This window comes from Phyllobates terribilis, unplaced genomic scaffold (assembly GCF_046119375.1).
Source record: "Phyllobates terribilis strain yellow unplaced genomic scaffold, ASM4611937v1 Scaffold_11__3_contigs__length_659146591, whole genome shotgun sequence".
Lineage (NCBI taxonomy): Eukaryota > Metazoa > Chordata > Amphibia > Anura > Dendrobatidae > Phyllobates > Phyllobates terribilis.
Window position 1 is genome coordinate 107712109 of NW_027362771.1, and position 18142 is coordinate 107730250.

Consider the following 18142-nt stretch of genomic DNA (forward strand, 5'->3'; position numbering starts at 1 on the left):
TTTTTGTGAGGCGTGTATATGTTTGTATCTATCTACAGTATGTATGTATGTACGTGTTTGTGTGTGTGTATTTTCTTGACTCAGGCACCTGTTTTCTACAGGTGCATCTCACTAAATTAGAATATCATCAAACAGTTAATTTATTTCAGTTCTTCGATACAAAAAGTGAAACTCATATTATATAGAGTCATTACAAACAGAGTGATCTATTTCAAGTGTTTATTTCTGGTAATGTTGATGATTATGGCTTACAGCTTGAAAAATGATTTTAAAATCTGAAATGTTGGCCTACTGTATGTTCATTAAATGCACTCAATACTTGGTCGGGCTCCTTTTGCATCAATTACTGCATCAATGCGGCGTGGCATGGAGGCGATCTGCCTGTGGCAATGCTGAGGTGTTATGGAAGCCCAGGTTGCTTTGATAGCAGCCTTCAGCTCGTCTGCATTGTTGGGTCTGGTGTCTCTCATCTTCCTCTTGACAATACCTCATAGATTCTCTATGGGGTTAAAGTTAGGTTAATTTGCTGGCCAATCAAGCACAGTGGTACTGTTGTTTTTAAACCAGGTATTGGTACTTTTGGCAGTGTGGACGGGTGCCAAGTCCTGCTGGAGAATGAAATTTCCATCTCCAAAAAGATTGTCGGCAGGGGGAAGCATGAAGTGCACTAAAATTTCCTGGTAGCCGGCTGTGCTGACTTTGGTCTTGATAAAACACAGTGGACCTACACCAGAAGATGACATGGCTCCTCAAACCATCACTGATTGTGGAAACTTCAGACTAGACCTCAAGCAGCTTGGATTTTGTGCCTCTCTACTTTTCCTCCAGACTCTGGGACCTTGATTTCCAAATGAAAATTGGAACTCTGGGACCTTGTGTGTCAGTGACTGCCTTCTGGACATCTGTCAAGTCAGCTGTCTTCCCCTTGATTGTGGAGCTTACTGAAACAGACTAAGTGACCTTTTTAAACGCTTCGGAAGCCTTTGCAGGTGTTTTTTAATTTTTCTAAATTTACTGAAATAATGACTTTTGTGTTTTCATTGGCTGTAAGCCATAATCATTAACATTAAACCCTTTCTGGCCCAGGGCATACTAATCCGTATCTGGGCCTTATAGGCCTGATAGGTATTAGTATTCCCTAGCGATTTCGCCCGCACACAAGCGATTGTTACAGCTGACACCCAGTGCTATGCGCAGGGAGCAGTCCCGCACCACTCCCTGCACATTAACCCTTGAAATGCAGCATTCCGGTGGCAAGAGGAGGTAAGCGCTATACTTACCTTCTCTGCCGGCGTCCCGCGACGTCTGTCTGGTCCCGGATGTTGCCATGGTGACCCGATGTCATCATGACAACATCCGGGTCACCAGGAGGCAGGAAGTTGCTTTGGTCATGCACTGTGCACGACCAAAGTAACTTCTCACTGTGCAGAGCTGACAGGCTGCATAGCACAGGGATGGCTCTGCATTCCTGTGCTATACAGCCGATCAGGCTGCAAAAAGTGAAAGTCCCATAGTGGGACAAAGTGTAAAAGTCATAAAAATGTCAGAAAAAGGAAAAAAAAATTGTAAAAATATAAAAAACAAAAATGAAAAAAAATAATAATAATAAAAAAATATATATATATTATATATATATATATTATTATATAATATATATATTATACCCATAAATAAACAATCTTATGAAAAAAAAAATAAAAATAAACCAAAGTACACACATTTGGTATCGCCGCGTCCGGAACGACCTGACCTATAAAACTGCCCCACTAGTTAACCCATTTAGTCAACACGGTAAAAAAAATAAATAAAAAACAAAACATAAAACGATATTTTATCATCATACCGCCAAACAAAAAGTGGAATAAAACGCGATCAAAAAGACGAATGTAAATAAAAATGGTACCGCTGAAAACGTCATCTTGTCCCACAAAAAACAAGCCGCCATACAGCTCCAACGGCAGAAAAATAAAAAAAATTATAGCTCTCAGAATAAAGCGATGCAAAAACAATTCTTTTTTCTATAAAATAGTTTTTATTGTGTAAAAGCGCCAAAATATAAATGCGGTACCGCTGTAAACGTACTGACCTGAAGAATAAAGCTGTCTTATCAATTTTACCACACGCAGAACGACATAAAAAAAAACAAAAAAATAATTCCTGAATTGTTGGTTTTTGTTTATTCTGCCTTCTAAAAATCAGAATAGAAAGCGATCAAAAAATGTCACGTGCCCGAAAATGGTACCAATATAAACGTCAACTTGTCCGGCAAAAAACAAGCAGTCACATGACTCTGTCGGCCGAAATATGGAAAAATTATAGCTCTCAAAATATGGCGATGCAAAAACTAGTCTTTGCGTCTTTAGTGTGTGACAGCTGTCAATCATAAAAACCCAATATGAATCTGGCATCGCTGTAATTGCACCAACCCGAAGAATAAAGACGTCTAATCACTTATACCGCACGAGGAACGGCGTAAAAAATAAACGTTAGGGTAGGGCCAGGGCTAGGGTTAGAGCCAGGGCCAGGGTTAGGGTTAGGGCTAGGGTTGGGTTAGAGTTGGGCTAGGGTTTGGGTTGGGATTTTTTCAGAAGTAAAGAAAAAAAAAGATGACGATATGGCGACTAGTGTTGAGAGCAAGTGCTCTCTACTTGAGTTTGCATCAGGTGCTCGGGTATGCACCGAGTATAGCGGTTGCTCAAGTGACATGCTCGAGTCTCCGCCCCAAATGTTTGGCAGCTGTTATACAGCCAATAAAACCTTGCGGGGATTGCCTGCCATGCCATTTTTTTTGGGGTGTCTAATAACCGTGAAACATGCGGGGTGGGGACTCGAGCTTGTCACTTGAGCACCCGCGATACTTGGTTCATACCCGAGTACCCGATGCTTACTCAAATAGCGAGCACTTGCACTCAAGACTAATGACAACTTTTCAATATGATGACCTAATGTTATCAAATTCTGTGTCGTACCTCTGGGTTCAAAATGTTCACTATACCCCTTGATAAAATCCTGGAGGGGTGTAGTTTCCAAAATGGAGTCACTGGGGGGAGGAGGGAGTGGTTTCCACTATTTAGGCACATCAGGGACGCTAACTATTCAAGCAAATTTTACATTCAAAAAGTCAAATGTCGCTCCTTCCCTTCCAAACCCTGCCGTGTGCCCAAACAGTGGTTTTCCCCCACATATGGGGTATCTGCGTTCTCAGGAGAAATTGCACAACAAATTTTGGGGTCCATTTTTTCCTGTTACCCCTGCGAAAATAAAAAAAAATTGCGTCTAAAATAACATTTTTGTGAAAAAAGTTAAATGTTCATTTTTTTCTTTCACATTCCAAAAATTCCTGTGAAGCACCTGAAGGGTTAATAAACTTCTTGAATGTAGTTTTGAGCACCTTGAGGGGTGCAGTTTTTAGAATGGTGTCACTTTTGGGTATTTTCTGTCATAAAGGCCCCTCAAAGTCACGTCAAATGTGATGTGGTCTCTAAAACAATGTTTTTGTAAATTTTGTTGTAAAAATTAGTAATCGCTGGTCAACTTTTAGCCCTTATAGCTCCCTAATGGAAAAAAATTTTGATTCCAAAATTGTGCTGATGTAAAGTAGACATGTGGGAAATGTTATTTATTAACTATTTTGTGTAACATATCTCTCTGATTTAAGGGCATGAAAATTAAAATTTTGAAAATTGTGAAATTTTCGCCAAATTTCCGATTTTTTCACAAATAAACACAAGTGATATCAAAGAAATTTTACCACCATCATGAAGTACAATATGTCACGAAAAAACAATCTCAGAATCAGGGGGATCCGTTGAAGCGTTCCAGAGTAATTACCTCATAAAGTGACAGTTGTCAGAATTGTAAAAATTGGCCTGGTCATTAACGTGCAAACCACCCTCGGGGGTAAAGGGGTTAACAGAAATAAATACTTGAAATAGATCACTCTGTTTGTAATGACTCTATATAATGAGTTTCCCTTTTTGCATTGAAGAACTGAAATAAACTTTTTGATGATATTCTAATTTAGTGAGATGCACCTGTATATGCACTGCTCAAAAAAATAAAGGGAACACTTAAACAACAGAATATAACTCCAAGTAAATCAAACTTCTGTGAAATCAAACTGTCCACTTAGGAAACAACACTGATTGACAATCAATTTCACATGCTGTTGTGCAAATGGAATAGACGATAGATGGAAATTATTGGCAATTATCAAGACACCCTTAATAAAGGAGTGGTTCAGCAGGTGGGGACCACAGACCACATCTCAGTATCAATGCTTTCTGGCTGATGTTTTGGTCACTTTTGAATGTTGGTTGTGCTTTCACACTCGTGGTAGCATGAGACGGACTCTACAACCCACAGAAGTTGCTCATGTAGTGCTGCTCATCCAGGATGGCACATAAAGGCGAGCTGTGGCAAGGAGGTTTGCTGTGTCTGTCAGGCTGGAGGCGCTACCAGGAGACAGGCCAGTACACCAGGAGACGTGGAGGGGGCCATAGGAGGGCATCAACCCAGCAGCAGGACCGCTACCTCCGCCTTTGTGCAAGGAGGAACCGGAGGAACACTGTCAGAGCCCTGCAAAATGACCTCCAGCAGGCCACAAATGTGCATGTGTCTGCACAAACGGTTAGAAACCGACTCCATGAGGGTGGTATGAGGGCCCGACGTCCACAGATGGGGGTTGTGCTCACAGCTCAACACCGTGCAGGACGCTTGGCATTTGCCACAGAACACCAGGATTGGCAAAGTCGCCACTGGCGCCCTGTGCTCTTCACAGATGAAAGCAGTTTCACACTGAGCACATGTGACAGACGTGACAGAGTCTGGAGACGCCGTGGAGAGCGATCTGCTGCCTGCAACATCCTTCAGCATGACCGGTTTGGCAGTGGGTCAGTAATGGTGTGGGGTGGCATTTCTTTGGGGGGCCGCACAGCCCTCCATGTGCTCGCCAGAGGTAGCCTGACTGCCATTAGGTACTGAGATGAGATGCTCAGACCCCTTGTGAGAGCATATGCTGGTGCGGTTGGCCCTGGGTTCCTCCTAATGCAGGACCATGCCAGACCTCATGTGGCTGGAGTGTGTCAGCAGTTCCTGCAAGATGAAGGCATTGAAGCTATGGACTGGCCCACCCATTCCCCAGACCTGAATCCGATTGAGCACATCTGGGACATCATGTCTCGCTCCATCCACCAACGTCACGTTGCAACACAGACTGTCCAGGAGTTGGTGGATGCTTTAGTCCAGGTCTGGGAGGAGATCCCACAGGAGACCATCCACAACCTCATCAGGAGCATGCCCAGGCGTTGTAGGGAGGTCATACAGGCACGTGGAGGCCACACACAATACTGAACCTCATTTTGACTTTTATTAAGGACATTACATCAAAGTTGGATCAGCCTGTAGTGTGTTTTTCCACTTTAATTTTGGGGGTGACTCCAAATCCAGGCTTCCATTGGTTAATAAATTGGATTTCCATTGATGATTTTTGTGTGATTTTGTTGTCAGCACATTCCACTTTGTACAGAACAAAGTATTCAATGGGAATATTTCATTCATTCAGATCTAGGATGTGTTATTTGAGTGTTCCCTTTATTTTTTTGAGCAGTGTATTTAAATTATATTTCTTTCCTTGACTCAGGCACCTGTTGTCCATCTATATCATTTTGAGCCTATAGTATGACATTACCCAAGCTAATTGTACAGAAATATTATTATGGTTAATGTCAGCAGATATATATGTATCCAGTATAGGGTTGAGAGTAATAGTGACCATAATTAATATTGAGCATACTGCTGCTTGGACAGTACATGCACACTCTACTCTGCTACATACACACACAGCTCTGCTGCGTATGCACATTTACATACACAGTACTGCTACATATGCACATTTATGTACACACAGTTGTGCTAAACATGCACATTTACATACACACACAGGGTCGGACTGGGGTGTCTGGGGCCCACAGGGAGAACTGACTCTAGGGGCCCACCTACAGCCATATGCAAATATCTGTTATCCGCTATCCCTGTTATAGTGGAGCATTGACTGGCGGCTCCTGCACATCTACTGTGCACCACTATAACTGGGATGTACAATTACGGTAGTTTGCATTAAAGGGCTTCTTTGGTTAAAACAAGTTATCACCGATCCATGGGATCCACAGGATCGGTGATCACTTATTGATCGTTTGGGTCCGAACATTGGAAAACGCGCCTATCAGAAGAATGGGGAAGTTTCATCCCTGACAGGACACTTATCCCCATTTTAAAATGCAGCTTCCAAAAAAGAGCAGCGCTCACAGTCACTGAGGGAATGACTGGATGAGTGGTCGCATCTCACATGCCGCTCCAGTCTAATGGGGAGAAAAGCTCCACATTCTGCCGATTGTGTCCCAGCAGTCAGACCCCCACCAATCAATATCATCACTGATCCTGTGGAGAGGTGATTACTTGTTTTCACCAGAGAACCCCTGTAAGTGCATCTCTGCCGCTCTGGTCCAAGTATTTAATCTCTAAGGCTGCGGCCCCACTATCAGTATTTGGTCAGTATTTTTTCTCAGGAGTGGGAGCCAAAACCAGGTGAGGAACAATCAGAGAAAAGGTATAATAGAAACAAGTCACCAATTCTGTATTTATCACCCACTCCTGGTTTTGGCAGCTACTCCTGAGAAAAAATACTGACCGAATACTGATGGTGGGGCTGTGGCCTAATGGAAAAAAATCTTTTCCTAGTTAATATCAGCAAGAACAAAATAACTGCCATACACAACACAGTCCACTATATCAACACCAATAATACCACATACAAAAGAGACAAATATCGCCACACCATGACTAGATCACATATTACCACCACATAGTGACCGAATAATACTACATACAAGGAACAAATACGGCCACACCATGACCAGACCACATATTACCACCCCAAAGTGACCAAATACTACAATACTGATCATGAATACAAACCACAATACTAACAACACTGTTATTACCACCAGTGACATTATACACAGGAGCTCTGTATATAGTGTCAGTGTACAGGTAATACAGGGATCACCAGTGACATTATACACAGGAGCTCTGTATATAGTGTCAGTGTACAGGTAATACAGGGATCACCAGTGACATTATACACAGGAACTCTGTATACAGTGTACAGGTAATACAGTGACCACCAGTGACATTATACACTGGAGCTCAGTATATAGTGTCAGTGTACAGGTAATACAGGGTTCACCAGTGACATTATACACAGGAGCTCTGTATAGAGTGTCAGTGTACAGGTAATACAGTGATCACCAGTGACATTATACACTGGAGCTCTGTATTTAGTGTACAGGTATTACAGTGGTCACCAGTGACATTATACACAGGAGCTCTGTATATAGTGTACAGGTAATACAGTGGTCACCAGTGACATTATACACAGGAGCTCTGTACATAGTGTATAGTGCACAGGTAATACAGTGGTCACCAGTGACATTATACACAGGAGCTCTGTATATAGTGTACAGATAATACAGTGGTCACCAGTGACATTATACACAGGAGCTCTGTATATAGTGTACAGGTAATACAGTGGTCACCAGTGACATTATACACAGGAGCTCTGTATATATTGCACAGGTAATACAGTGGTCACCAGTGACATTATACACAGGAGCTCTGTATATAGTGTACAGATAATACAGTGGTCACCAGTGACATTATACACAGGAGCTCTGTATATAGTGTACAGGTAATACAGTGGTCACCAGTGACATTATACACAGGAGCTCTGTATATAGTGTATAGTGTACAGGTAATACAGGGATCACCAGTGACATTATACACAGGAGCTCTGTATATAGTGTCAGTGTACAGGTAATACAGTGATCACCAGTGACATTATACACTGGAGCTCTGTATATAGTGCACAGGTAATACAGTGGTCACAAGTGACATTATACACAGAAGCTCTGTATATAGTGTATACATAATATAGTGATCACCAGTGACATACACAGGAGTTCTGTATATACTATATACACACGTGGTCAGAATTGTTGGTACCCCTCGTTTAATGAAAGAAAAACCCACAATGGTCACAGAAATAACTTGAATCTGACAAAAGTAATAATACATTAAAAATCTATGAAAATGAACAAATGAAAGTCAGACATTGCTTTTCTGCTTCCACTGAATTTAAAAAAAAAATTAAACTCATGAAATCGGCCTGGACAGAAATGATGGTAACCCTGAAAATAATGTGACAAAAGGGACATGTTAAATAAAGTTGTGTCCACTAATTAGCATCACAGGTGTCTACAATCTTGTAATCAGTCAGTGGGCCTGTATATAGGGCTACAGATACTCACTGTGCTATATATAGGGCTGCAGATACTCACTGTGCCTGTATATAGGGCTACAGATACTCACTGTGCCTGTATATAGGGTTACAGATACTCACTGTGCCTGTATATAGAGTTACAGATACTCACTGTGCCTGTATATAGGGTTACAGATATTCACTGTGCCTGTATATAGGGTTACAGATACTCACTGTGCTTGTATATAGGGCTACAGATACTCACTGTGCTTGTATATAGGGCTACAGATACTCACTGTGTTGTTTGGTGACATGGTGTGTACCACACTCAACATGGACCAGAAGAAGCAAAGGAAAGAGCTGTCTCAGGAGATTAGAAAGAAAATTATAGAAAAGCATGTTAAAAGGTAAAGGTTATAAGACCATCTCCAAGCAGCTTGATGTTTCTGTGACTACAGGTGCACATATTATTCAGAAATTTAAGATCCATGGGACTGTAGCCAACCTCCCTGGACGTGGGTGCAGGAGGAAAATTGATGACAAATCAAAGAGACGGATAATATGAATGGTAACAAAAGAGCCCAGAATAACTTCTAAAGAGATTAAAGGTGAACTTCAAGCTCAAGGAACATCAGTGTCAGATCGTACTATCCACCGTTGTTTGATCCAAAGTGAACTTCATGTAAGACGACCAAGGAGAACACCATTGTTGAAAAAAAAAATAGTAAAAAAGCCAGACTGGAATTTGACAAACTACATGTTGACAAGCCACAAAGCTTCTGGGAGAATGTACTATGGACAGATGAGACAAAAATTGAAGTTTTTGGCAAGGCACATCAGCTCTATGTTCACAGATGGAAAAATGAAGCATATCAAGAAAAGAACACTGTCCCTACTGTGAAACATGGTGGAGGCTCTGTTATGTTCTGGGGCTGCTTTGCTGCACCTGGCACAGGGTGTCTTGAATCTGTGCAGGGTACAATGAAATCTCAAGACTATCAAGGGATTCTAGAGAGAAATGTGCTGCCCAGTGTCAGAAAGCTTGGTCTCAGTCGCAGGTCTAGCAACAGCATAATGACCCAAAACACACAGCTAAAAACAGCCAAGAATGGCTAAGAGGAAAACATTGGACTATTCTGAAGTGGCTTCTATGAGCCCTGACCTAAATCCTATGGAGCATCTTTGGAAAGAGCTGAAACATTCTGGAAAAGGCAACCTTCAAACACGAGACAACTGGAGCAGTTTGCTCATGAGGAGTCGGCCAAAATACCTGTCGAGAGGCGCAGAAGTCTCATTGACAGTTACAGGAATCGTTTGATTGCAGTGATTGCCTCAAAAGGTTCAACAAAATATTAAGTTAAGAAGAACCATCATTTCTGTCCAGGCCGATTTCATGAGGTTAATTTTTTTTTAAATTCTGTGGAAGCAGAAAATCAATGTCTGACCTTCATCTCTTCATTTTCAAAAATTTGTAATTTATCAGATTGAAGTTATTTCTGTGACCATTGTGGGTTTTTCTTTCATTAAACGAGGAGTACCAACAATTTTGACCACGTGTGTAGTGTAAGTGTACATGTAATACACTGACTCACCAGTGATGTCTCTAGGTGAAGTCCTTCATCTTCGCTTTTCTTCTTCATCTGGCACAGACAGCCATCACTTCTTCCAGCCAGGAATCATCTCTGCAGAAAATAACACACAGTTATTAATAACTGATCTCTTCTAGAGAATATTCCCACTTTCCCCCCCCGACCTCTACACTACACCAGTTGAAGAAAAAAAGCAACATAGTGCCGTCCTGCACAGTAGCAGGACCTCTCTTTTGTCCCATCCCATGAAAAACAATTTCCTAAAAAGTAAATTATATTACAGAAGAAGTAATGTAATAATAATTGGAATCTAAAGTAATAATGTTCCCCACTGGTCACCATAAACTAATAAAGTATGTTCCTCAATCTGGCCCCCAAACAGTAATTAAGTCCCTTGTCTAGCCAGGCACCCCCATATGTCCCTTCTGGCCACCATTTGTCTAGTGTGACCCCTCCATATATTTATCCTAGCACATGTGTATCGAGCCTGCCCCCTCCCATATACCCATCCTAGCCCCCCCATGTGCCAGTCTGCCCCCCCACATATCCATCCTTGCCTCCATGTTTCCAGCCTGCGCCCCCATATGTCCCCCCCATATATCCTCCATGTGTCCAGCCTGCCCTCTACATATTCATCCTGGCCTCCATGTGTCCAACCTCTCCCCTCATATATCCATACTGCCCTTACCCCCTGCATATATCCATCCTGACACCCCCCCATATATCCAGTGTGCCCCTCCATATATTTATGCTAGCCCATGTGTATCGAGCCCGCCCCCCCCACATATTCATCCTAGCCCCCCCCCATATATCCATCCTGGCCTCCATGTGTTCAGCCTGCCCCCCTCCCCCCATATATCCATCCTGGCCTCCATAAGTCCAGCTTGCCCCCCCCCCCCCCATATATCCATCCTGGCCTCCATATATCCATCTTGCCCCCCCATATATCCATCCTGCCCCCCCATATATCCATCCTGCCCCCCATATATCCATCCTGGCCTCCATATGTCCAGCCTGCCCCCCATATACCCATCCTGCCCACCCCCCTTTGCCTGGGTCCACCTTGGTTCCCCCTTGTGTGTCCTGCCAGGGCTCCCCCTTGTGTGTCCAGCCAGGGCTCCCCTCCCTAGCGTGTCCAGCCAGGGCTCCCCCCTTGCGTGTCCAGCCAAGGCTCCCCCCCCCTTGCGTGTCCAGCCAGGGCCCCCCCCCTCGTGTGTCCAGCTTGGCCCCCCCTCGTGTGTCCAGCTTGGCCCCCCCTCGTGTGTCCAGCTTGGCCCCCCCTCGTGTGTCCAGCTTGGCCCCCCTCGTGTGTCCAGCTGGGCCCCCCCTCGTGTGTCCAGCTGGGCCCCCCTTGTGTGTCCGTCCAGCTGGGCCCCCCTTGTGTGTCCGTCCAGCTGGGCCCCCCTTGTGTGTCCGTCCAGCTGGGCCCCCCCTTGTGTCTGTCCAGCTGGGCCCCCCCTTGTGTGTCTGTCCAGCTGGGCCCCCCCTTGTGTGTCTGTCCAGCTGGGCCCCCCCTTGTGTGTCTGTCCAGCTGGGCCCCCCCTTGTGTGTCTGTCCAGCTGGGCCCCCCCTTGTGTGTCTGTCCAGCTGGGCCCCCCCCTTGTGTGTCTGTCCAGCTGGGCCCCCCCTTGTGTGTCTGTCCAGCTGGGCCCCCCCCCTTGTGTGTCTGTCCAGCTGGGCCCCCCCCTTGTGTGTCTGTCCAGCTGGGCCCCCCCCTTGTGTGTCTGTCCAGCTTGGCCCCCCCTTGTGTGTCTGTCCAGCTGGGCCCCCCCTTGTGGGTCTGTCCAGCTGGGCCCCCCCCTTGTGGGTCTGTCCAGCTGGGCCCCCCCTTGTGTGTCCTGCTGGCCCCCGCCTTGTGTGTCCAGACCATTACACACACACACACACCTCTTACCTTCCTGCGATCCCGTGCGGTGTCCTCCTTCTCCTGAGTTGCGCGCCTCCTTCACAGCAGGCGCATGACGATGACGTCATACGCCGGCCGGCGAAGGGAGACACGCAGCTTCAGCTGCTTCACTGGGACGTGCGCCGCGGTGGTTCAGGTAATGAACGCTGCGTGCGCGCGTCCCTGCATACACTGTGCCTGCGCTTTTAAAGGGCCCGTGCCCCTTAAAACCGCAGGATTTTTTTTTGTTCTCTTCTCCCCCCTCTACTCTGCAGCAGGGGCGGGGCCCACCGGGAAATTTCCCGGTATCCCGCCAGCCCAGACCGACCCTGTACACACACCATACATTACCTAATTTTGCAGTTCCTTTCAGGTCATGTGATCAATCGCATGACCTGAAAGGTCTTGGAGCTTGTTGGGTGAAAGGTCCTTAGGGTACATGGAATGTGCAGCCTCCATACAGGCCCCGGTAGCTTCCTCTTTTAGTCTGTACCAGTCACATAGATCAGTGTGGGGCAGGAGGAGAGAGAGAAGGTGTCTCGGTGATCTGGAAGGACACTGTATCGGCATTGTCCTCGATCACAGGAAGCTGCCTCCAGACTATAAGATGCACTCACTTTTTAGCAAGATTTTTTTTCTTGCTAAAAAGTGTGTCTTATAGTCCGAAAAATACAGCAAGTAAATTGACACCTGAGTGTTACCATTCACCTTGAAAAAGAGGTGTGTCCCGACATACTGTGATACTGGCAGCACTGAGCGAACTTTGTTAAACTCTATAGAAACACACCCCAGTTAACATCCCTAGTAACACCTAGTTATTAAAAGGGTGTTGGCATTTTGTACATTTGATATATCCTCAGGATACGGCATAAATGCCTAGTTGATGAGAATTTCACCAATAGGACCACATTTGTCTCATCCTTAAAGATGGTTGTAATTCTCTTTCATTTACATGGGAATTCGGTCCACCTCTCCGTTGATAGCAGCAAGTGACGGGGCCCTATTCTTGAGAAATATGCGGTTCTCATTGGTGGGACTTGCATCTGCTATACATCTAAAACATGTCTCCTGTTCAGTGTCCATTTACTGTGCTGGGAAACATATTTATTGACACCCATTTACCCAACTGAGGATATGTTCTCCCCGTGTTTGTATGGGTTTCCTCCTACGCGCCAAAGACACACTGATAGGGAATTCATATTGTGAGAGTTAATGGGGTCAGTGAAAATGTCTGTAAAGCGCTGTGGAATATGATGACACTACCAAAGTAAATAACTTGCCCTCTGATTGGGAGGTATACAAGATAGTTTTATTCCATTCAATAAAAAGACAAAAATATTTCATACCATGGCATCTTGTGAAAAGTTCCTAGATATGCCATAGTTTTGACAAAACTTAAGATCTCTGCCACCAAGGTTGCATAATCGTGTTGAGTTGATTTACATACTTGTGTCCATACACAATGAGATTTTACATCGTATTTACTTTTCATTTGTCTGAAGGTCCACAACTTGTACAGTTGTATAAAAGTAGCGGAAGATTTTGTCTCTCCAGAACATGTGAAACATTGCTTTCGTCTGACGCAGGAATTTAGGCACTTGTCAAATACGCATACAAACCACGAGGACAAACTACAGGTATAATAGTGATTTACAAATAATTATTTATAATAACTTAATTACCACTTCTGTATAAGAAAAACTATTGTATATCCTTAACCTTTTAATACTTAAAATTCTAAAATCATTATTTACCCTTCACATTTTGTTTTATAGGAACATAAGCATCTAAAGCTTATGGTTAGCTTTGCACTATTTTTTTTTTTCCATAAAAATATAGCAACTTTCTAAATCTGAAAAATTCCTCCTATTTTGCTGTTGTAGAGGCTAAGCAATTCCCTAACATAGCTGGTTGTCCAGCTACTTCTGACAAACATCCAACAGCACTCTGCTCCTGGATTTGTCAATCTTCATATGAATGGGTCTTCTGAATACAATGGACAGCACAAGGATGCCATTTGTGTTGAATCTGTGTGCTGTCCATTTTTCACTGACTGCTAGGAGAAGCTTGAAAAGTCATCGTTTTTTTTTAACTCGTATGAGAAAGAGGATGACATACAGGTGGTAACAATTGACAAATTAAAAACGGATGGAAACCATATCACACTGATGAAAATTGGACCTTTTTATTGCATAAAAGATTAGAAAAAGTGTGAATTTGGCCTTAAAGTTGATGGCAAGGAAGAAGGATGTACATGATAGATGAGAGAGTGGAGAGGAGGGAAAGCATCCAAGTTTTCAAGGAGGGGGTAGATTGCGAAAACTAATGTATATAGCAGTATAATATATGCAGGAAGAAAGTAAATGGGGAGGTTAGAGAATCACATAGATTATGTAACTTTGTACAGAGAAAAAGTGAGGACTTAAAAAGGGAAGGGGAAAATACATACTTCTCACCATCGTTGTCTGTTACCACAAATTATAGGAAATTCGTCTTCATGGTCTGCAGAAGGGAAAAAGCTGTCCAGAGATGATGCTGTGATTGTAGATGAAAGCTAGTGAAGTCAGCAGCATTCTGGATACAAAGACCTCACATGCAGCCTATATTACTAGGGATGATACATTCACATGATAAAAGTTTGAAACTAGAAAAATAATAGGGGGTCTGATAATGAATAAAGGATGAAATATTGAAAACTGAATCTTAGATATTATAATAAATTTAAAAAGTTACTCTAAAGTATGTAAATATAATTCTCCATGTCAGATGTCCATAGCTTTTAATCATAATAGGTTGACAGAAAAGTATGGTGCCCAATTATTATTATTAAGATATGATGAGTTTGGGTAATGCCCTTTACTCCCATCCCTATCCGTAAAAACGTTCTCAAAAATTGTTTTTATTTTCCTTATTCTTCCCATTTGTTTTTTTTTGTTTTTTTTTTCAGGTCAAGAACATTATCTACCATGCAGTCAAAGATGCTGTTGGCACCCTCCGAGCACATGAGTCTAAGCTGGCGAGATCATAAAGAACATTAGTTTTACGCTCTTGGAAAATTGGAACAGGAGCATCATTCACGTTTTGGATTTGTCACTTCTAAAGGCAAAAGTCAAAACAGAGAGGATCCATTGTACAACCCAGCCACTGTTTTCTATACAGCCTCATCACATGTACTATAGACATGCCTCACTTACGCACTTGTCTGAAAGGCGGCTATTTTCTGTCACTGCCTTCAGCTTTAACTACATGATCTCTGGAATACTGTGCTGATAGCACATTTCTGGACTAAGAAAATCTAGAAGAGCATGTATGGCTTCTTGGGCATAGTTTTCCAGTCTTGGAGAAATCTACAAAACTAATACAAGTGGAACTAACATAGTTAATAATTAAAAAAAGAAAAACTCTTCACCTTGAACCCAATGTCTAACACAATGGATAATTTAGTACTTGTCCTTGTAGTTATTTGCAATACAAAATAACTTGTTACAACCTTATTAATGGCATAGTTCAATATGCTAGCTCTAAATAAAGTGGAGGGGGCTGAATTCATGCTTTTATTGGGGGAGGACAGGCATTGGAAATGTATTTATTAAGAACAATAGGTTTTTAGCGGAGCAGTTACTCTTTCATGACATTAGACATTTTTAGACCTTATGAAGATCACCTCTGTTTTCCCTGCATTTCCAGAATGGCACATAGCATTTAGTCTTCCTTTCACAATGACTACTTTCTGTAGTCATTCATATGAGTGTAAGTACTGGCCAGTTTTAGGATTATCACACCATACCCAAGTGTTTGTTAAGAGAGGAAGCCATTACTGGGCATCTTTCCACAGCGTTTGTATTACGTGTATAGAGTTGCTGTAGCAACTTTATGCAAAATGTTTGGCACATGATCCATTTCATTTACCAGTTGTTACCCATCCAATGAAAAACTGCATTCTTAACCAGTGATATATTTTGAAATTAATATTTGAGACAACTATAATCAGACCATCAGACATCATTATTTTAAGGAGCTTTCCAGATTTTGGGAGGTGATCATTTTCCCGCCTGTATTGGTGCCACTTTGCAGGTCTGTTTATACATGCATTTACACACGTTTTTTAAGTGAATTATTGTAGATGACTTTAATTTGACTTCCTGTATTTTGATTTTGTGAAGGGCTGACTTAGGGTTTCCATGTTCTTATTAAAGTACAACGAATCTCTCGTTTGATTTGTGGGGTTTTTTCCTACAGTTAAGACGTGGCACAAGTTGTTTGCACAGTTATAATTTTCAGTGTAAGACAATATATGTACAACAGTACCTCTGATCATAATATTCTTGCATTTACCCTAGAAACACCTTCTCATACAGTCAGAGTACATTGAGCTCAGATCCAGAAAGCATGCACACTACCTGCTATGAAGCTTTACCATTCAGCAGTGCATTTAATCGCAGCGCTGAAAGGCAAAAATGCCAATCATGGAGTCAATCTATTGCTCCTAATCCATGTCTTGGGTCAACTCCATCCTCAGAGAGATATTTTGCAAACTTCATAATTTTATCTTACGCTATTGTCTCATGGGGAGAAAAAACATCTAGGTAAGCTTTAAATGAAGACTTTATTACTGTCATGCAAAACCTAGATTTATATTGCTTAATATTTAAGTGGGTTGTTTTACGCAGCCAACCCTTGTCTATATGACCCGTGAAGGAGTATGGACATAATAGTCGGTGGTCAGGCACTTTAGGCTCTCAATGAGTCGGAAAGGACAACCCCTCTGGTAGGCAATGTTTCTGAATGGCCACCATGTAAGGGTATGTGCACCAGGAGTTGTTTGAGGATTTTTGCAGCGGGTCCATTTAAAAAAAAAATAAAAAAAAGCCTGAAAACTGGCTTCAAAAATACTTCATAGATTCCTCCTACTCATTTGTATTGTAAAACCAATTTGCTGTTCGTATGTTCAGTCTTTGTCTGCTCCACTTCAGATTTTGAAAAAGGACTGCTGGATAAAGGTGAACATCATTTTCTTAATTAAAAATAAAAACACAAACTAAAAACCTAATGCTACACACATTTAACGCTATGGGATTGCGCAAGAGTGACAAGCCCATAGATAAACTCGACATGCCCTGAAAACCGCATATAGATTATAAATGTTCACTTATAAGGGAACAGGGAAATTTTGTGCCACAATTTTTTAAAATAAAATTGCTGCATCAATTGAGGTGTTTGACTACAACATGTGAAAACACACATCTGGACGCAGCTGCAAAAACAAAAACCACCGTTGGTGAATACTTTTTGGAGTAGTATCCTACAGCATTACGCCACCAAAGTTGTAGAAGGGAATTCTGTCCCAGGATGGCAGGAGCTTTTTAAAATACAGAGTGCAAAAAGCACAAGTTAGCAATAGTGGCTCAGACTGTAATATCTTTGTGTAGGCAGAAACCATTTGTGTGTCCAATGATCTCGTAAAGTAAACCAATATCTAGGAGAAGCCACAATTTATTTGAGGGATTGACCACTGGCAAATCCATTAACTGTTGGACACAGCACAAAGCACGATGACCAGCCAGTTAAACATGTATAGAATATTTAAAAAAAATGAGAGATTCAAAATGAAAAGGTTATTTTAGCATTTAGTTTAAAGGGATTGTCTGTTCTTTAAGCTACGAGTTTGCAGATACTCTATAACAGGGTTCCCCAACTCCAGTCCTCAAGGCCCACCAACAGGTCATGTTTTCAGGATTTCCTTAGTATTGCACAGGTGATGTAACTATTGCCTGTGCAGGTGATGTAATTATCACCTGTGCAATACTAAGGAAATCCTGAAAACATGACCTGTTGGTGGGCCTTGAGGACTGGAGTTGGGGAACGCTGCTCTATAAGACTGCAGGCTTGTGAATCCTCACAGGGCGAGCACGCCAGTGCTGGGACCGGGCGATCATGTTACTGCAAGTATGCGATTTGCATACTTCCAGACACATTCTGACTAGACGTGTCCAGCACATCACTGCATGTATGCAAATCGAATGCTTGAGATCACGCGCCCACCACTCCTGGGACCGGAGAATCCTCAGGGCCCGCAGTGTGCACAATGTTGAGGGTTCACAGGTGCAGTCACATAGAGTGACTACAGACTTGTAGCCTAGGGACAACCCCTTTAATTAATTAAAAAAAAAAATGTAAAGGGGATTGTGTGGCTTTGTGATTGCTCAGGTGCCTGATAGCTACTAGGCCAGGTTTCTGTGTTTCAGTAGCTGGATGAAGCAAAAAATCAAGGGTACATGCTTTGGGCAGGCTGCATGGCTTTTAGCTGCATGTAGCCACCTCAACCAATGAGTCAAGAGAAGTGAATAACAA

The 18142-nt window shown here is 42.7% G+C and overlaps 1 protein-coding gene across 4 annotated transcripts in view; it reads left to right on the forward strand.

The window, feature by feature from the left end:
• Positions 1-15972, forward strand: part of KDM3B (lysine demethylase 3B) — a 72215-nt gene extending 56243 nt beyond the window's left edge. For 3 of the 4 annotated variants that reach the window (XM_073651437.1, XM_073651436.1, XM_073651439.1), the window contains exons 23-24: positions 13294-13428; positions 14739-15972. In XM_073651437.1, the coding sequence (XP_073507538.1) occupies positions 13294-13428; positions 14739-14819 (216 nt within the window). In that variant the 3' untranslated portion in view covers positions 14820-15972. The remainder of the gene's footprint in view (positions 1-13293; positions 13429-14738) is intronic. The other variant, XM_073651438.1, reaches the window with a different exon arrangement.
• Positions 15973-18142: the final 2170 nt, after the last annotated feature.